The sequence below is a fragment of the Alligator sinensis genome, unplaced genomic scaffold (assembly GCF_000455745.1).
Source record: "Alligator sinensis unplaced genomic scaffold, ASM45574v1 scaffold215_3, whole genome shotgun sequence".
NCBI lineage: Eukaryota > Metazoa > Chordata > Crocodylia > Alligatoridae > Alligator > Alligator sinensis.
Genome location: NW_005842175.1, coordinates 223,086 through 243,232, shown reverse-complemented (window position 1 = coordinate 243,232; position 20,147 = coordinate 223,086). Strand labels below are relative to the sequence as shown.

General features: G+C 49.0%; 2 protein-coding genes across 2 annotated transcripts in view; both read left to right on the top strand.

The window, feature by feature from the left end:
• The window catches only part of TRIOBP (TRIO and F-actin binding protein), a 36,038-nt gene extending 28,040 nt beyond the window's left edge, over nucleotides 1-7,998 (top strand). Inside the window, exons 16-22 of the mRNA XM_025206878.1 lie at nucleotides 757-904; nucleotides 2,226-2,337; nucleotides 3,049-3,208; nucleotides 3,482-3,595; nucleotides 3,988-4,074; nucleotides 5,016-5,179; nucleotides 5,911-7,998. Coding sequence (XP_025062663.1) covers nucleotides 757-904; nucleotides 2,226-2,337; nucleotides 3,049-3,208; nucleotides 3,482-3,595; nucleotides 3,988-4,074; nucleotides 5,016-5,177 — 783 coding nt within the window. The 3' untranslated portion in view covers nucleotides 5,178-5,179; nucleotides 5,911-7,998. The remainder of the gene's footprint in view (nucleotides 1-756; nucleotides 905-2,225; nucleotides 2,338-3,048; nucleotides 3,209-3,481; nucleotides 3,596-3,987; nucleotides 4,075-5,015; nucleotides 5,180-5,910) is intronic.
• Nucleotides 7,999-17,803: 9,805 nt separating this feature from the next.
• LOC102386428 (histone H1.0) lies at nucleotides 17,804-19,925 on the top strand. The gene has a single exon (XM_006025955.3). It carries the CDS (start codon nucleotides 17,936-17,938, stop codon nucleotides 18,713-18,715), a length of 780 nt encoding a protein of 259 aa, XP_006026017.2. The 5' UTR covers nucleotides 17,804-17,935; the 3' UTR covers nucleotides 18,716-19,925.
• The last annotated feature ends 222 nt before the right edge of the window (nucleotides 19,926-20,147 follow it).

The window sequence follows — 20,147 nt, the reverse complement described above, 5'->3', positions numbered from 1 at the left end:
TGGTGGTACAGCAGATGGCGACCACAGGTCCCAGAACTTTGCCCAACCCAGCAATAGTTTCTGTATAGTCATTTTCCAGGGTGCAATGTGTGTCTCACTGGGGTCTGTGGAGGTGAGGGGGCAGCAGCCTCAGGACTACCAAAGGGAATTGGCTCTCAACTATCAGCCAATGCTCATGGGACTTTTATGAAAGAAAGAACTCTAGCTGCAAATGTTCCCAAATGTCCTGGATGTTACGAAGGCAAAAGAGTCTTCCTGAGGTTATTGAGAGCCTGGAACAATAGCTTAGTAGCTATGATGCTGGAAGATCTGCATTGTTAGCAGTCTCTTGCACATCCGAGGTGTATGAAGAGAGGAGGATTGTGGGATGTGGCCCTGTGGCCTTGCCTGTTACAAAGTGCTGCTGTCAGAGCTGTGATGAGCTTACACCTGTCCCAACAGTTGTGGCTTTGCTAGTGGAACCCCCAGGCTGGACACAGCTTCTGCCTTTCGCCGAGCTGGTGTGCCACCTTGGCAGCAGCATACTTGCATCTGCCACAGGGTGCCCAGCCGCTGCAGTGCTGCTGCTGACTGCTGGAGTGGCCCCGTGCAATTTGAGAAGGACCTTTAACAGCATGTGATTGAGTGGAGAGGGTCAGAGGAGGCGCCATAGTCTTTCTGTCTCTGTCAGTCCAGTCGTTGCCTGGCCCGTCCACTCCCTGGGCTCATTGTCCTCTAACAGCATTCCTTTCCTTTCTCCCCTCTTCTGCACGGCAGGAGGCCTGTGAGCGCAGCTTGGCAGAGATGGAGTCTTCCCACCAGCAGGTCATGGCAGAGCTGCAGCGGCATCACCAGCGGGAGCTGGAGCGGCTGCGACAGGAGAAGGAGAGGCTCCTGGCTGAGGAGGCGGCAGCTACAGCCGCAGGTGTGGCCTGGAGCTGAGGTCCTCTACGTGAAGAGATGTCCCTCACATTGAGGAGAGATCTTCACCATAAGTCCCCTCCTGCCAGTTCTCTCTGAAACCCCCCTCACTTCCTTTACCAGCACTTTCTTTCCTAGGATGCCTTGAACTTCTGGAAACTCCACAGGGTGGGGAACAAACCTAGCTACAGGCTTGATTCAATGAGGTGCTGAGCACCATTGAATCCTGCTGTCCTCAGTCAGTGCCAGCATCTCTGGGATTGGGCCCTGACCATAGAAAACAGTTTAATCTCTACAGCATTGCAGGGATGCAAGTTAGCTAAGCATTGCTCTGGGAGTCAATATTTTTGGCTCTGTCTCCAGTTATGGTAGTGGCCACCTGCAGGTCCTTGGCCTGGGCACTTCACCTCAGTCTGCCCCCACATTCTGGTATGTTTAGACGGCAATCCTTGCTCTCTGGGTATGAGCAGCACTAGGCATCCCAATGTTAATTGGGGCCTCTGGAGTAAGCAGATGTTCCTCCATGGATCAGCGATTACCCTTTCAGCTTTGCAATGGGCTGGTCACTTGCTGAGATCCAAGGCAGAGCTAATGAGACCTTTCTGAAAAGATCTTGCGATAGGTAGGAGTATGGTAGTTGGTCTGCCTTGTTTTCTGTGGCCTCTAACACCCTGTAGTTAAGAGGACCGTGCATTCCCTGTGAATATACCCCTCTGCATCATGGGCTTCTGCATGCTGGGATCCAAACTGAAATTTGGAATTCCATTCCCACAAAGATCCATTCTTTGATCAGGGAAGTAAGGAGTGAGCAACTCAGCTAGCTGAAGGTGGCAGATGGTTATTGATACCATGCATGGTCTGGTCACATGCGGGCCTATGGCTCTTCGATGACAGCTGGGTGCACTGTGCCAGATTGGACTGAGGCCAGATTACTCTCTCTCTTTCCCACCCCCATGTCTTCACACTCTGTTTCTTGGGTATAATGATGTGGGTCCATTTGAAAAATCTGATCCTTAGATCTGATTATGCGCAGAGACTCTCATGTAACCCCATTACCACCACTTTGTCATGGCAGGAAGCTTCCAGCAGTTACATCTGTGGCTCACCCAGTACTGGCTGGGGTTATGGGTATTAGCATGGTGAATGTGCCCACTGCAGACCAGAGGATGGAAATACTGAGTCCTCCCTGGATTTGTAGGACCTTTAGCAGCAGCTGGGAATGTGCACCTGATGACCACACAGAGCCAGTTTGCCACTGCCAAACATTACCAAGCTGGGACTGGGCCACTTTGATTCCATGTCTTTGGGTCTCCATTTATTTCTAGCCATTGAAGCACTGAAGAAGGCCCACCAGGAGGAGCTGAATAAAGAGCTGGGCAGGACGCGCAGCTTCCAGGATGGTGGGTCCAGCTCTGACGCACTTCAGAGGCAGCACCAGTAAGGAGTCTCTTCACATGTTTCCTTCCCAGGGTGCCCAGGCCAAGTTTCTTGGGTGTGGTGGGGGGTCCCTTTCAGATATCCCCTCATCTAGGGAGCAGAGCAGGCCAGCAGGGAAGGGTTGGAGGATTCCGGCCACACTGATATTGGGGGTATTCCTTATGTCCCATCCCTCTTGTCTTCCTCCCTGATAATGTGGCTTTAGCTTCTAGCTTTAAGCTGCTTCCCTTCCCTCTTCCCAGGCACAGACAGGGGAGGATGGACTGAGGTGCTGACTCTTCAGGTGACATTCCCCTCCCTGCTGTCAATAAAATGGCAGGGTGCTGTGGGAGGAACCAACAGCTCCCCTGTCCCTAAAACACCAGCAGAGGCAGCCATGCTTAGATTCTCCCAGCTTTTCAAAGGGCTCCTCCATTTCATCTCCTGTCACATGAGGTGCCTGAAAGCAGCCACTGTGTGTGTGGTGGGGTGAGGAGGGCTGAAGCCTTGATCTGTGTGGAATACATTTTTTTTTTCCTCCAGCCCTCTGTCCTCCCCTCAGTGCTGACAACTAACCTTTGTCTTCTGATTATCACCTGTTCAGGGGAGTGACAGGAGTGCAGGGTCAAGGCTTTCAGTGGGCAAAGGCAGTGCCAGTGCACAGATAGAGATATGGAAGGGGGCACAGCAGGTGCCTTGTTTTTCTTTGGTAACATTGGGCATCTGTGGCAGGTTGGACCTGGCTTCTCTGAAGCGGGAGCTGCAGGTTCTTTCTGAGCAATACTCCCAGAAGTGCCTGGAAATAGGGAACCTCACAGAAAAGGCAGAAGAGCGGGAGCAGATGCTGCAGTGCTGTCAGCAGGAGGGGAAGGAACTCCTCCGGCAGAACCAGGCAAGAGATTTTTCCCTGGAGGTAAAGCTCGCAGGGGCGTGTTTCCTGGATAATCAGAAACCCCTTTAATCACTGAGCTATGCTGTCCAGAACTACATGAACCACCTCTATCCTGAGCCTGGGATGTGTGTGTGTGATAGGGAGGGGGTTGGGGTTATGGTCCTTGGGGTTATGATCCTGGCTGTCAGCTAGAGCCACACCAATCAGGCAGGGTCTGGAAGCTGTTACACACTTGTGTTCACTGTCCTAATGGGCTCCACTCTTGGTCCCCAGGATCTGCAAGCACGCCTGTCGGAGGAGATTGGGAGGCTACGGACCTCCATCGCTTCTCATGGTTCTGGGGATGGGGCCTTGCACGATAATGAGAGGAGCTCCTGCGAGCTAGAGGTAAGGAGACCTGCTGGGGTCACGTGGTGCTGGCCCGCTTTGAAAACGTGCATGGCCAGCCACTGGGGACTTTGGACACCTGAAGGGAGGAGCAGCCAGGGCCATCAGCGGTGGTGTCCTGCTGGTATTAGGGGCCCTGGATTCCTGTGATGCCTAAGGCTGATGACACCAGCTGATGCAGGAAGGAGCTACGCAAGCTTCCCCTCTAGCACTCTGCCAGCACTCCCTGCTCTTGATCTGCAGTACTTCCTGCCCTGGTGCTCTGGGCCCTTCCTTCCTACCCCCACCCTCTACAGCACATGCTTCTGCCAAAACCCTGCAGCAAGGAGGCAGTTTCTGAGCCAGGCTGTATCAGCTTAGGCCCTTCATTCTGTCTCACTCACTCCTTGCAGGTGCTGCTTCGAGTGAGAGAAAATGAGCTCCAGTATCTGAAGAAAGAGATTCAGTGTCTTCGGGAGGAGCTGCAGATGATGCAGAAGGTACGGTGCCCCTGGAAGTGTTTTCCTTCTAGTAGAGTTCAAGGCAGGAGGGACGCCAAGACCTTGCTGAAGTGTGAGGCAGGGCGTTTTGGATTTGGGAAAAGCATTTCTTGCTGGGGGGGAATTGCGCAGGGTTGCCCAGTCCTCCTAGATTAACCCTCTGGAGCCCAGTTCTGTATGTGCATATGCCATATACCTGCAGGAAGGGAGCCTTTGCATGTGGGGAAGACCTGGCCAGCTCTGGGTGGAGCTCCAGTTCAGCTGCTTTATTTCCCCTCCCTCCATTTGCCATCCATCCTTCAGCCAGGCCATGTCACCTGCTTTCTCTCCTGTACCCTCAGTAACTCACCATGAAGGGAGGATTAGCTCCACTGTGTAACCTTTCCCCTTTCCCAGTGCAACATGGTTATGGGCATCCCTTTCTGTTTTTATTTCTCCATGGCTTGAACCCTCTGGCTTCCATCCCTTCTGCCCTTTGACTGTTCTACAGTTGTATGGCCCTCGTCCTCAGGGAAACCTTCATGACACCAATGCCTACGTTTCCCATGGCTCCTACTTCTGTCCTCTTGTACACACTCTTCTCCCTCAAGGGGAGGCCCTTCAGGTGCTTCTAGAGAACAGTCTCACTGAGCCAACCTGTTCAGCCTTGAGTAGATCTCAGTTGTGAATTCCTCCTCCCAGCTGCCCCTTTAACTGGATCTCTGGGGGTGCCATTGCTGTACCAGAGCAGTGATGTCTCTTCTTGGCAGTCTGAGGCCTCTGCCCAGCTCCCAGACTCCCTCTGCCTGCATAGTGAGGCAGAGCAGACCAGGGCTTGGGTTCAGATAGAGGTCTCCCTCTCCCTGGCTTTCCTCCCAGAGGCATTGGTGCTGCTCCCCTCTCCTTCCCCCTCCCCCATGAATACCAGTGTCTGGATTGTGACTCCTTGCCTTCTGCTGCAGGATAAGAGGTTTGCCTCGGGGAAATACCAGGATGTCTACGTGGAGCTGAATCACATCAAGGTGCGCTCAGAGCAGGAAATCGAGCAGCTGAAGGAGCATCTGCGCCTGGCCATGGCGGCTTTGCAGGAGAAGGAGACGCTGTGTAACAGCATTGCTGAATAGAGGTGAAAGACTGGACATGGAGGGGTCAGGACTTGCCAGCTTGCACTGGGGAGGAACATAGGTTATGGGTCACGAGCACCCAGGGGTTGCTGCAGGGCAGTACTCCACTCATGGTCCCTAGGCTGCAGGGGTGTGATGGGTGGGCTTGAAAGGCAGATGCAAGGGAGGCATTGGCCATCCCTGACTCGCCCCCAGTGCTAGGCAGCATCGTGCTGGACTCCACACACTACTACTTGAATAGGGAGAAACTTTATTCATACCTGTGTGTTTAAATCTCTGTGGAAGTGGCTTGAATTAAGCAAAACTCTCTGTCTCTGTTGACCCTGGGCCTCTCCTACTATTGGCATTTATAAGGAGTGAGGTGTAAGGTGGCCTAAGGGAGTGATCAAGAGTGCCCTCTTTTCTTGCTTGCTGGGTCATGCTGTCTTCGAGGCAAGAGCAAACTGTTGGGTGTCTTATTCTGACTGGATCTGGTCCAGTGGGAATTTTCCATCCTCATGGTTCCTCTTCCTGCTCACGGCACCACTGGCAGGGCTCAGACCACACAACCCCAGGTGCTGTTGATGCTTATTCATAGGCAGTCTGGGGTTGCAGTACAAGCTGTGACATTAGCTGGCAGTTGGGCACATAGTGGCCCTCTCTCCTCAGCTTAGTGAAGTGTCAGCCTTCTGCCTGGTAGAAATAGTGTTTTTAAGTCATTTGTCTTGTTTTTCTTTTTTTTTCCCCTCTTCAGGTCCGTTTTATTCTGCTCCTCACTTGTTGGGAAGTGGTGGCTGCATCCTATCCATTCACACAACCTTCCTAGAACCCATCCCCTCGTGCCTTCCAATGAATCCCTGTCCCATGTGCCTGCGTAACTGAGCACGCCATTTGGACTGGCTCCAACATGCACCTTCTTCAGGATTTTATATGTGAAAAGATATTTTATAGAGTTTTTGGGGGTTTTTTTGGAAGGGGAGGGGAACATTTTAAGCTACTATATCTTTTAGCCAGCAGCTGAAGACAGACTTTGTATTCCCTGCTGCCCCTTCTGGCCACGAGTGCACACAGGCTCTAGAGTGGCTGTCTTGTAGCACTCTCCTTCTTCTTCAAATGTTTGTGTGAGCCCACTTGGATGTGCTAGAATGACTGACTGTGGCCCACAGCAGCCTGTGCAAGAGACAAACTAACCATAGCAGGGCAAGCAATGGCTCCATCTGCCCTGGGCACATCCATGGGGAGATGGTGGTGAGAGACCATGTGACCAAGTCTATCGGTGACTATCCTCCAACTCAGAGTACTGCACTAAAGGCAGATTCCTGCAGGAGTAGGCCAGCTGTCTGTCTCACTGTGAGGCTGGTGCCTACCGCAGTGTGGGACAAGCCTGCCTTCTGCCTGCACACCCCTGGGGAGTAGTGGACACTTTCCATGAGCCGCTGCTGCCTCTGCCAGAGCCAAATAACAAAGGCAGCTGCTGCTCCGCTGCACAGCTCATAGTTTAACTTAATAAAAATATTCCGATATTGCAGGGGATCTTGTATGACTGTTGCATTGGCCTCAGAGTCATTGATGGTGTCAAGTCAGGCTTGTCCTTTACACAGCATCTTTGAACCTTCACGTTGGAGGATGGCTCCTTGCTTTATCGAATCAGCAGTGTCCAGCAAGGGCTGCCAGTTGTGCCTAGAGACTTTGATGTAAGAACTGACATTCTGGGTCAGACCAAAGGTCTGTCCAACCCTGTATATCTTGTCTCTAATAGTGGCCAGTAGCAGATGCTTTCTAGAGCAGTGGCATCAACATAACGCTTGTGGGCCAGCTCTGGCCCCTGGAGGTGTCATCTAGCTTATAAGGCTTCTCAGTGGCTGAACCACTTTGTTCCATGGATTTGGCCTACAGGGTTTGTTGCCATAGCTTCAGTATTAATCACTGCTACTTTAGTGTGGCTTCAGAAACCAGGGAGTTAATTCCACTTGCCTTTCCCTCTTGAGGTTTGTAGGTGCCCCTGGCAGGGGGGTTTGGGGGACAAGCGGCAGCAGCAACATCATTCACTCCCTGGGTTCTGGAGATGTGCCAAAACAGTGGCTCTGGCAGCAGTGGGGACTTATGCCACCGCCATTCATGCGTTGTCCAGTTTGAAGGGCCCAATGACCCTTTGGTTAGACACCCCTGCTTCAGAGAGAGCATCACGAACAGCTTGCCTAAAGTGTTCCATCACCTGTCGGACTCCCCCAGTCTCCAGCAATGGGTTACATCCCTGACTTTTATGGTTAATAGCCCCTGATGGATCTAGTCTGTACCCAGTTATTTAATCCCCTTTTGAACCTTGTTAGACTTTTGGCCTCCTCAACATCCTGTGGCAGTGAAGCTCTGCATATTCATGATGCACTGTGCTTTAAAAGGAAAAAAAGGACTTCTTTTTGGTTTGTTTTAAACCTGCTGCCTGATAATGTCACTCCTCCCCGTAGTTCTTTTATTATAGTAGATGTAATGAATAATACTGCCCTATTCACTTTTTCCAGACTATGATTTTTATAGCTCTGTCATATCCCACTCAAATTTTTTCAAAGCTGAAGACTCCTAGTCTTTTCTGTCTCTCTTTATATAGCAGCTGTTCCATAGCCCTGATCAGTTTGTTGCCATTCTCTGTACCTGTTCTAGTTATGTTGCATCCTTGTTGAAATGGGGTGACCAGAACTGCACACAGCATTCAAGATGGGGTGCTTCATGGAATTATATTTTCATAGATTTCATAGACGTTCGGGCTAGAAGGCTGGAGGATCATTGAGTCCAGCCCCCTACCCCAGGGGCAGGAAGTCAGCAGGGATCATAGGATCCCAGCAAGATAAGCATCCAAATGTGTCTTGAAAGCATTCAAAGTGGGTGTTTGAACTGCCTCCGGCAGCAGTCTATTCCAAACCTTGGGGGCTCAGACAGTAAAGAAGTTCTTCCTTATGTCCAGCCTGAATTGGTTATGGAGGAGTTTGTGACTATTCAACCTTGCCATCCTGGGGGGGGGCAGGGGCGCTCTAATGAACAGATGTTCCCCCAGATGCTTTGTTTCCTCCTTTGATTCCTAACATTTTATTTGCCTTTTTAACCATTACTCTACATTTGATCTGAAAACAGTCCACAATGATTCCAGGATCTCTCCTGAATGATAATGGTTAATTTGGAGCCATCATTGAGTGTGTGAACTTTTTCCAACATACTTTACTTCACACTTCTCAGTGTTGATTTTCCTCTGTTGTTCCTGCCTCTGTGTCAGTTCTATGAGATATCCCTGTAACGTCGCCACCACCAGCTTCGGATTTGATTACCCGAAATCATTTGATATCATCTCCAAACATCACTGTTTACTCCTTTTTCCCTTTCTAGTATATCTCGATCTGGCATGTGGTGACTTGATTGCAAGCCTTCTGCAAATGTTGGGGAAGTGTGTGTGTGTGTGTGTGTGTTGGCTCACTTCCCTGTCCACATCTGTTTCTCTTCACCTGCTTTCTCCCCTAGCCCCACCCTAATTTTTGCTTTTGAAGCATCAGACAGATAAGAAGTACTGTGCACTTGATGTCATCCCTAAGTGTTAATAGAGTTGGACGCAGCCCCTGGAGGCAGCTGCAAGAACAAAACCTTCAAGAGTGGGCCTTGGAAAACAACTGTCTATGCCCTGCCTTCAGGAAACGCTGGAAAAAGTAGGACTTCTCCAGATTCCAGCAAGAATTTCCTCTCCCTTTCCTGAGCTGTTGCTGGAGGTGCCTTTGTCCCAGAACCATGTACCTAGTGGATGCTTTGAGAGGGATCTGTAGGCAGGTGAGCACTGTCATCACTTCCAGAACATAGGTGGGTGTTTCATTTGCTGTCAGGACTGTCTTACAATTGTAGCTGTCTCCTGGCATGGGAAGGATATTCCTAGTGCTTGCCTGGGAGTTGAGCCCTGGGGTGATACCTTCAGCTCAGCTGCTTCAGGGCTGCTACTCTGGCAGTTGGAGCACAATCACTCATGACCTGCTGAAACATTAGTGGTCAGAAGAAGAAGAGAGTAGTTGGGTTATAGGACTGGGGAGGCAGTCAACAGAACAAACCAGAACTATGCAATGCAGAACTCTCCCTGCTTGATGATCCCAGATCATTCTGATTTGTGTCTGGAAAGCTGACTGGTAGATCTGACTTGGGATGGATAAGACACACTGTTCTTGTTACTCTGTCTTGTTCCAATCCTGCATCAACCAGCCTACAGATACTTGAGTGTTTGTTCTGAAAAAAATAAAATAAGGCTACTGAAATGATGGTGGCCTCAAGCTGGGTAATGCAGTACTAGGATTGGCTCACATGCAGTGCCAAACTACGGTGACAAGCTACTGCTATGTGGGAACCTGGTGGAGCTGAAAGCAATGAAACCTGGTGACCATTTTAGTGTAGCCATAGCACATGTGCAGAGCTTATTAACACCAGATGCCCTTTTAGGGTGAAGACACCTACAATTACATTTCCAGAGTATTCTACCATTGCTAAGATAATATGTACATGCACTCATGCATGCACAGAGAACCATAATGCAGAGCAACTTGGAGAGAGAAAGGCAGCTGATTTTGGGTGTGCGCGCAAAGAGGGAAGTTTGCGCACACAATCAGTTGAACTAGTTACAAATAACGTCTGGAACCCCTGTGATTCCTGGACCGTTATGAGATTGACTGGTACCTTAGGTTAAGCTTGGAGTAGACTGTAGTTCCAGTGCAACTAGGTAAAAGACTTTCTTTAGAGTCAGAAGATACCTGATTGGCCAATAGCAAGTGATGCAAAAGGAAGGCTGCTGAGTTCAACCCTCTTCCTCCCTTGGAGGGTTTTACAGATAAGTCTGGATTCTGCCTATTCTTATACCCTTGTTTAGATAAGAATAGGTCTTGTTGACATTTGGTCTTGCTCTGCTACCTCTCAGGAAACAATTGTGGTTTTGGAAGCAAATATCTAAGGTGCCTCTCCTACTGCAGGATGGTCTCCTGTGGCTGACTTATTGCTCTCACATCTACAGCAGTCGCCCCAAAGTCCTTAGTGCTGTAGATCAGAAAGCCTTTAAAACAAATACAAATGTCAGACTGCAATGGCACTATTCTGAACTGTAGTGTGGCCCATCCTGAACAATGGCAGAGTATTAAATGAGGGAAGTGTGTGTGTGACGTAATGGGAGGAAAGGTTATTTCAGCTGATTTAAGAACGGAGGAACTCCATGCTGGGTCAGATCTCATGGGTGTATCTAGCCTGTTAGTCTCTCACAGTGGCAGGGAATAGATGTGTAGGGGAGAAGTATTTAACCAGGGCCTATCCAGATCTGTCTCCTACTGCCCCTTTTCCCTTCAGCATTCAGAGGCCTAGGAGGTCTTAATTTGGAGGTTGCATTCCTATCATGTTTAATACCTGCAAATGGGTCTATCCTGCATGAATCTGTCCAGCCCTATTTTGAACTTGGTTATCAGCATCCACACAAATTCAGAGAATCAAAGATTAACATCTCTGATGTTGTCAGCTTGGTCTGGAGAAACTGGGAGTCGGGGAGTGGTAGAGGTAGCAGAGATTCTGGTCCAGCTCCAGCAACGTGAGATAAACTGAGGACCAGAAAAGGGCAGTTCTGATCATCTGGTGTTGCCTAGGCCATAGAGCTACCCCTGGAGTTCTGCAGGGAGCCTAGCAATTTGTGTTTAACTACTTCATGTTTTTTTCTAGGCAGCAATCCTCTCTCAGTATCAAGCCCCTGAGCAATGGAAAGTCCATGGTACCCTTGGCAGCCTTTTCCAAGTTAAACTCCATGCCAATCTGAGGAATTCTGCAGTTTTTTAAAGTGTTTAAAGGACTCCACATCTTACCTGGTCAGTCATCTCAGTGCTGTTTATTAAATGGATGGTTCTTTTGCTGCTTGTTATCCGGTCTTCTGAAAAGGTGCCTACACAGAAACCAAATGAAATGCTATTTCCATGCGTGCCTCCTTCCTGTTCTAGTACATCACTCCCATCAATGCCACTGAACTCTACTCAAACATTTTTAAACCTCTTAAAAGATGGGACTACCCACTCAAGGTATATTTACAACCTTAAAAACCTATGGAGTTATCAGTCAAACAGGTCCAGTTGCTGCAAGCTCATACATGTCAGAGGCCAGTTTCATTCCTCTGTTGCTAAGGCTTTGGTTTTCTTGGTGTTCACAGTAGTATCAACTCATCACTTTTAAATATGCAATGTGAAAACAAACTATCTCCTATTCTTATTTTTAAAGCAACATTAAACTCTTGAGCTTGTTTTGCCGGAGAAATAATGTACCACTGACTTTAAGCCAGAGGTCTTGGGACTTCAAGGAAAGTAGTTCCTTTATATTTAGAACCCTTGCAGAACAATTGTCCCACTGCCCAAGAAAACTCTGATGCTCATAACTATACTATCTTTCTCTTCTCCCTAAATCATTCAGTATAACTGACCTGCTGCTGCTTTTGCTCTTAAAAGTTACCAGCTAATAGGCACTGCAAAAAATTTATAGCCCAGTTGGAGTACATGATCTGACAGCATAAGAAATAAGGTTTTGACCTCAAGTGCTATTAAAATAGCTGCGGAGAAGGGGAGGAATATAAATCAGGCCTTGGGAATTTATTTTAGAGGGCATTTCTACTAGGCATTTCATCTGAAAAATGTGAATGAAATCAGACTTCTCCAAAACTGCTGATGAATATTTAAATAACTGGAAATAGGTGTGGAGATGCTTGTCTAGATCTGATTCTTCCTCCTTTCTAGAAATTATGGCTCTCTGCAGCATTCTTATCTTCCTAATCTTCTGAAGCTACAGAGCAGATTCCTGTAGGAAGGATGCCAGCATTGGGCTTAAAGAGATTTTAATCTAGAAGAAAATGACTCAGCTCAGCCCTTCTAAAGAAACAGCCTCTGGCTTCTAAAACCTGACTTGTTGAGCCAAAGGCAGATGGTTTCTTGAGGAATTGAAACTAGCAGGTTTCAACATGTAGCAATTGCTCACGGCATTCAGAGTTTCATAGTAGCTAGGGTCGGGAGCGACCTGAACAGATCATCTAGCCTGACCCCCTGCCACAGGCAGGAATGAATGTTGGGCTCATAAGACCCCAGACAGGTGATCATCCAACCTCCTCTGGAATTTGCCCAAGGTAGGGGCGAGGACCACTTCCCTGGGAAGTTGGTTCCAGATTTTGGCCGCCCGAACTGAAAATATTGCCTTCTGATCTCCAACCTAAACCTATTCTCCATCAGCTTATTACCATTGTTCCTCGTCACCCCAGGTGGTGCTGGGGAGAATATGGATCTTCCTATTTGCTGTTGATCTCCCCTGATGAGTTTGTAGGTAGCCACCAGGTCCCCCCTCAGCCTCCTCTTGCTGAGGCTGACCAGGTTCAGGTCCCTCAGTCTCTCCTCATAGGGCCTGTCCTGCTGCCCTCTCACCAAGCGGGTGGCCCTCCTCTGAACCCTCTCCAGGCTGGCCACATCCCTTTTGAAGTGTGGCACCCAGTACTGGATGCAGTACTCCAACTGCAGCCTGACCAAAGTCGCATAGAGGGGGAATATCACCTCTCCGGACCGGCTTGAGATGCACCTTTGGATGCAGGTATGACTGGCCTTGCTGGCTGCGATCTGGCATTGGCAAAGTTGGGAGCAGACCATCCCCTGAAGGCAATGGATGGTGGCATGAACATCGACAATCTAAGTGGCTGTGAGCTCTCATGGGCCCTGGGCTCGGCCTGTCTGGAACATGACACTATTATGAGGTGAAAACAGAATGCAAGTGGAAGCTCCATGTCAAATGCAAGAATCAGTCAAATGGGCTTTACAAACAGAGCTGGCACTGCAGAAACTTGATGGGACTTGGAAATAAAAGGAACAGGCAATCCCAGAAGAGCTGATACCATGGACCAAATCTAATATCCAGGAAAAAGAACTGCTGGTGGTACAGAAGCTTCTGCCAGTGAAGGACCTAAAACCAAAGCACTGAACATCTAGCTCTCTTGTTCCCAGGCTCTTTGACAGTTCCCTTATATTCTGTTGTAGCCAAAAATGCCAAGGTCTTTGATATCTAGAACCCCTGATACCACCAGGCCCTTGCCATCAGGGAAGGTCCAGGCACAGAAGTTAATGAGATCACTTTGGTACAGTGTAAAGATGTCATGAAACTTGCACCTCTGTTTCTTTATAATTTCAAGATGGAACAACCCCACCAACTGAGCTGGCCTTGGATGACCACACACTGGACACAGCAACCATCTAAAACCATCTTTTGGGTTGGCTTAGTTCAACCCTGAACCTAATAATAAACACCACTAGGAGACAATGCTGTTATCTGTCCTGTAACAGATGGGTAGGGAGCTTCTCAGTACTGCCTTTATCTGTGCAGTTCCTTAAGACCCCAGGCTGTGGCGCATTCCTTGAGAATATGGCTCTAGCCCTTAGGGCAGAGAAAGCAATGAATGTGCTTCTCTATTAGCAACCTCCTGCTAGTCCCATGGGGTAATTTCTTCACATCACTAGAGATGCCCACTGTCATGAGGCCAAAAGCCACTCCATGAGCCAGTAGATGCTCAATAGAGGGTTGAGTGAAGGAAGAAAACACGGGCCAAAACACTGGCAGAACTGACTGCAAATTCATAAAGGAGCTGCAAAGTAACATCTGGCACTGAGATCTTGTTCACTGTTTCCAGCTGGGTTGTAATGTTGGGTGAGTCCCTTCTCTATGTCCTCCATTTGGGGGTATGCTCAGGCCTAGTGGATGCCATAGATCTGCACTTCACCTGCAGTCATGTTCCATCCAACCCTAAAGTGTCCCCCTATTCCATGAAGACAGCAAAATGTGAGTCTTGATTACAGTCAGCAGGGGCCAGTTGAAGAATGTTGTACTCTCTAGTTGTACCACAACTGGCAGTGAAGGCAATGAGAGCATTTCCCACAGGTCAAAGATTATGCTTGCACTTCAGTTCCTAATTAAATTTAGTCATTGTCATTGGCTGGAATTCTGAGCCCTCCTGTTAGTTCTTCAACTCTCCCTGTCTTTCTGTTGTACTTTCTTCTGGGACACTACTCTCTTCCTTTACCAGTCTGTAAAGTGTACTGGCTGGCACTGACATCCTTGACATGAGTGCTGTACAAGGTCACCTTCAGGTTTGCCTTGTTTCTCCAGTGAAATCAGTACAAGACAGGAGTGTTCACACTTAGTTATTTCCAGGTATTTGCCATCTGTATGGCTCCCACTCAGACCCCAGTTTAAAGGTTTTCTTTGCAACCCTGAGAGCTAGAGTTTGTTTGTTTCTTTTTAAAGAGCAGTTTATACATGAACTACACAGGGGAGGCAGGCAGCCTGTGCTTAAACAAGCATTCTTGTTTATTCAAGGTTTGAAAACCAAACATGCTTCTAAAATACTGCAGTCAGATACAACCCAAGGTACAAAAAAAAAAATCTATGAGGGTGCCACCTACTGGTTTCCATTACAATAACAGGGTAGAAAGCTCCTTCCCGGCCCTCCTTAGCTGGACGAATGGCAAGAGGTTGGTGAATGAGGGTCATTCCACAGATGGACCCCGTGCACCATACATGGCCGAGATATAGCTAGGCACCAGCCTGACCCCATGCAGGGGTCCAACCCTGCTTATTGGGATCCAGCCATATGCCAGCCCTACCCTGCATGCTAGCACAATTTAGCAGGCAGGGCCATGTTGGTATTTGGCCTTTTGGTATCAGAGGAGCATCAATTAATGCTGCTGTCGCTTCCCCACCGCCAAATATCTGGTTGGATGACACAGTTCCACACACCAGAGGTTGAGCACTACTAGTCTATTTGGTCTTGAATTACATTGTTGCAATTCTAGGAAGACGTAGCTGTGAGCAGACTATGAACAGCTCTGGATGCAGTAAAAAGAAGAGAAATAGTACTGGGTTTAAACAACCAAAGAAGGGAACTCTTATCCAACACCCTAAGCACGCCTGCCATAAGCAAAATTAGATGGTCAGCCAACTGCCCATCTTCCTTCTTCCCTCCATGCAGCTGATTGTTCTCACAGGTCATCCTCCCCACACGTACAGTTGTGTCTTGGCAGCTTGCACTCAAGGTCAGTAACCTGGGTCTGCGTCAAAGCAGGGAGGAAGCCTGTTTCAGAGTTCAGATTCCTTGCCAGTAACATTTGCAAGGCCCAGCCCTCCTCCTTCAAATCAAGGAGATTCTAATTTAAGAGCTGTTGCCGATTATAATTTGGGCAGTGTGGCAGAAGGAAAGGCAATCTATCAATAAATGCTTTGCCACCTCTATAGTAGGCCTTTATGAATAAAATCCAGTACCTTAAATTCAGTCTGAAAACCAACAGGCTCTCAGGTAGACATCATAGTGTCAAATGCTGTTGCCATATATTACATTCCAGATTGACCCAAGGCAGTGGTTCTCAACCTTTTTTAGATGCGAGGCAACCCTCAGAAAATGCCAGCACTGAGCTTTCACTTGTTTCTTGACCATGGAAAAATACTAGAGCAATTCTTCTGTTTCAAAGAACTTCAGAAAGATAGGGCAGAATGGTTTTGACACTATGGATTCATTTTTAAAATCTCTGGGTTTTTCTTGTGAATCCTGTGTTGGCGTTTGCACACTTAACAGTGCTGAGGTTATGCAGCATCCCATGGCACCCTTAGAAGAATCTTGCAACAGCCTGCTTGAGCATCACTGACCTACGGTCAGAGATGCATAAGTCACATTAACGTGCTTAGCCACTGAAAGAAAGGGTGGCAATATCCTGGCTAGGTGCATAACATACAGAGCATTCATAGATAATAATGCTGTATTAGATTTTCAACCCATTCCTGGGTAAGTTGGCACCTTCCCATTTGTAACTGCAGGTAGAAGTGGAAAACATACCTCAGTCATAAGCACGGTTGCTTAACCAGGCATCTGTACATAGCTAAACTAATGAAGTGTGGAGGTAGCATCTTAATATAGTTCATTCTGTATTATGAGCCCCATCCCCATGACTTACTGCTACTGCAACATACTTGAGCAAAGCAATAATGCTTCAAAGCACCATGTGCTGACAGTACATCTTGCACCCGCTCTAGCACTGGTTTCCTAATACAGTAAAATGGAGCAGTGTGTATCAAAAACAACTGGTCTGATAGAAAGGTGACTCAGGAAAACTATTTCCTTGCAAGGTCACCTGTACCAGCACCCTGCCCCAGGCCTGGCTGCTTAAGATAAGAAGAGATGGGTGTGACTACTACTTTTTCCACAGTGCAGTGCTCAGGCATCCTATAGTACCCAGCTGCTGTTAAACGCAGGTCTCCTTCAACTATTTAGTTCTTTAAAAATAATCAACTGCTGTAGCCACCTTCTGGATGGGATTGTCAGTGGGTTGGTGCAGGTGGCTTGTATTTGTGTATAACTCTCTACAGCAGCAGAGTAAGGACCCAGAACCATACAAAACCACGTGTCCTTGTATCTTCAAAACCCCGATTGCATTTTAATGTATTTGCACTGGAATCCTCCCTCCTAGCCAGTCAGCCCCTATAGCTGTGTATACAGTTATATATATGGATATAGTGTTCATCCGGGAGGAGAGAGGGCATGACTGTAAAGTGATCTCCCTTCTCAGGAGCTGGCCTGCCTAAAACGTTCACCAAATTCCTTTGGGCTTGACATGGCTTGGCAATGCATGTCATGCCCATTTGTTTCTTTTGCATGCCTTGTTTCAACCCACAGTTTCTCCCCACCTTAAAAAAATGCTTTTAACCCAAGTTCAGGGCACTTTACATTTTAACCTGCTCCTTTTCCAGCCCCTTCTGCTCCAATGGGGGTGGTTTTGTTTGGTCTGCCATCCCCTTCTGGTTTCCAGCTTGCCAAGGAAGACTCAGTTGCATGACTGCAGATCAATCGCTTCCCCAATAAAAGCATGTTTATCCCCCTCTTCTCCCCAAGACACTTGTGTTGCCCTGTCTCCACCTCTTGATTCAACAGGAGGGGAGTTTCTTTCTTTTTACTATCACATGCCTGCTTCTAGCTACTGCTGAGGTGCATGAGGCGCCTGCTGCCCATGGACATGCTGCATGAAGCGTCCTTACTTCAGTCCCTGCGTGCTTAGCACAGCAATGGACCCCCAATGTTCCCTTCCTGCCCCTAACACTCTCACTTCCGCCTGCAGCTGGCTAAAGCACTGTTCTTCCTCTCCTCTCTCAAGGCCAGGGGCTGCAGCCCCCAATCAGCAGGCAAGGAAGTGACCCCCCACCACATCATCCATCCAGTCTTAAACCCAACCCCTTCCCCCCCCCCCCGCTAATAAACAGCCCGCTGCATTTATGGGGGTGGAAGTGGTGGTGGGAATAATAATACTGGGGGTATGCAATGGGAGGGGCAGGTCTGGAAGCCTCAAGGACCCGGGTTTCCTTGTTCAAATCTTGCATCTCAGTACGTACACACGCCCACATCCATGTATATACACACATGTACACACACAAACACATATGCACACACGTATACGTACACACAACCATACACGCATGCACACCCCATCTATGCATACACGTGTACATACATATACAGACACATACACGCAGGCGCGCGCACATACCCCCACGGATACACACGCATGCGCGCAGCCATGCAGGGGCGGATTAACCCTTTAGTGGTGCTGGGCGCCCCGGGCGGGGGGAAGGGCTCCTCCCCGCCCAGCACAAAGGGAGCCGGACCCGCCCGGGCTGCGGCCGCGACCCCCGCCTCGCACCAACTTAAGCCCCCCCCAAGCCGGGGCTGCAACATGGCGGCGGCAGCAGGGCACCTGCTCTCCCACTCGCCCCTCCCTGGGGACCCGCCGACACAGAGAGCCCGGTGTCAGGGCAGGAACCGCGCCTCCTCTGCCAGGCCTGCCAGCAGAGGGGCAGCTGGGACACCCCGAAGCCGGGGCGTGTTGGGGAGCAGAGGTGCCAGGCCCTCGGCGCCAGGCACTTTGCAGGAGGGAGAAGCCAAAGGGAGGATGACGGAGGACTCGGCCCTGGCCGCCAAGCCCAAGCGGGCCAAGGCGGGCAAGAAGCGGACCGAGCACCCCAAGTACTCCGACATGATCGTGGTGGCCATCCAGGCCAAGAAGAGCCGCGCCGGCTCCTCTCGCCAGTCCATCCAGAAGTACATCAAGAGCCACTACAAGGTGGGGGAGAACGCCGACTCCCAGATCAAGTTGTCCATCAAGCGGCTGGTCACCACCGGTGTCCTCAAGCAGACCAAAGGGGTCGGCGCGTCTGGGTCTTTCCGCCTGGCCAAGGGTGATGAACCCAAGAAGCCACCAGCCAAGAAGGAAGTCAGGAAGGCTGTGGTGCCCAGGAAAGTCACTAAACCCAAGAAAGCTGCTGCCAAGGCCCCAACCAGGAAGCCCAAAGCAGCCCCCAAGAAAGCCAGAAAGAAGCCAGCGGCCACGCCAAAGAAAGCCAAGAAGCCAAAGACTGTTAAGGCCAAACCGGTGAAGGCATCAAAGCCGAAGAAGGCAAAGCCATCCAAACCCAAAGCAAAGTCCAGTGCAAAGAAATCTGCCAAGAAGAAGTGAAGCTTGTGTCCTTTTTCTTGAACGCTCTCCTTCATGTCTGCTTTTGTAAACAGTCTTCTCCTTTTATCCTCTTCTTCCTTTTTATTGCAACTTTATAGGGACTGAGCACTTATTTCCCTGAAATAGTTACAATGATTCAATTGCTTTAAAAAAGCAAGAAAAAAACCAACCCAGAGGAAAAAAACTCTCCACAGTGAGAGTCCCCTTTTAAGTGTTTATTGGTTTGTTTTTATTCTGTTGTAATCTTGGAGCTCTCCTCATGTCTCTCCTTTTTGTTTTTAATTTGAATGTATGGAATAGTTGTGGGTTTGTTTGTTTTTTAAGCAGGGGGAGTCCGTGTTGGGTGGAAAAGAAAGAGGATGGACTTACTAACTTTCCTTCTGCCCATAGGGATATTTGGCTGTGCAAGGAACTGGCCTGGGCCAGAAGGTCAGGGCAAAGACCCCTTCATGAAAGGGCCTGAGGAACCAGCTTGTTGGCCCCCAGGGGATGAATAGATGTAGCATCAACTAAGTTTCCCTTCACCTGGCTGCAGTGGGTCGGTGTCCCCCCCTTGCTGATGTAGTGGCCTGCTAATGAGAAGAGAGACACAAGCTGGCAGTCGGGAGAGGTGTGGGCTTGAGTTGGCATCCAAGCCACCTACTTGGCTCTGTGGGAGGCAGGGGGTTAGGCTTGAAATAGGGATGGGCTGCAGGGTGCACCACATGGATGGATGTCTTATAATTTTTTTTTTAAGTGCATTTTGCAGTCAGGTGCGGTTGATGGCAGTGGAGTGAGGGTTAAAAGGGAGGACTGATTCCCCCCCCCCCCTTCAAAAGAGGCCCTGCAAGTGCTTCCACAAGTCTGAGAGCTGCTGTCCTGTTCTACCTGATTTCAAATTCAATAAGACCTCTTGGGCTCCAGAGAAGTGATTAGGAAAACCTTTCCAGCAAGTCCCCATGCTCTCCCAAGTGCCCTGCAGCACCCGCTTGGGAACCACAGCTTGGGCAGGGACCCCTCTATCCACAGCCCCTATGGACTGAACCTCTTATAATTGCTTTGTGGAGCTGGAGCTTTGACCTGCTGTGGCTTGAGGCTTGTGCTTTGGGTTTTCTTTTTTTTTTCTGTGGGGGGAGAGTTGGAGGGTGGGAGCTGCCAAGGGGAAATTGTGGGGGGGGGAGGTTATGCTGGGAGCAGTGTCGATTACACCAATAAAATTAACCAAAACTAATGTATATGTAATATTTATTTGAATTGCTTTGTGGAGCTGGAGCTTTGACCTGCTGTGGCTTGAGGCTTGTGCTTTGGGTTTTCTTTTTTTTTTCTGTGGGGGGAGAGTTGGAGGGTGGGAGCTGCCAAGGGGAAATTGTGGGGGGGGGAGGTTATGCTGGGAGCAGTGTCGATTACACCAATAAAATTAACCAAAACTAATGTATATGTAATATTTATTTGA

What these genes read in the sequence shown, in the direction of transcription:
- LOC102386428 (XM_006025955.3), top strand. Translation starts at nt 17,936, where the DNA reads ATGGCGGCGGCAGCAGGGCACCTGCTCTCCCACTCGCCCCTCCCTGGG.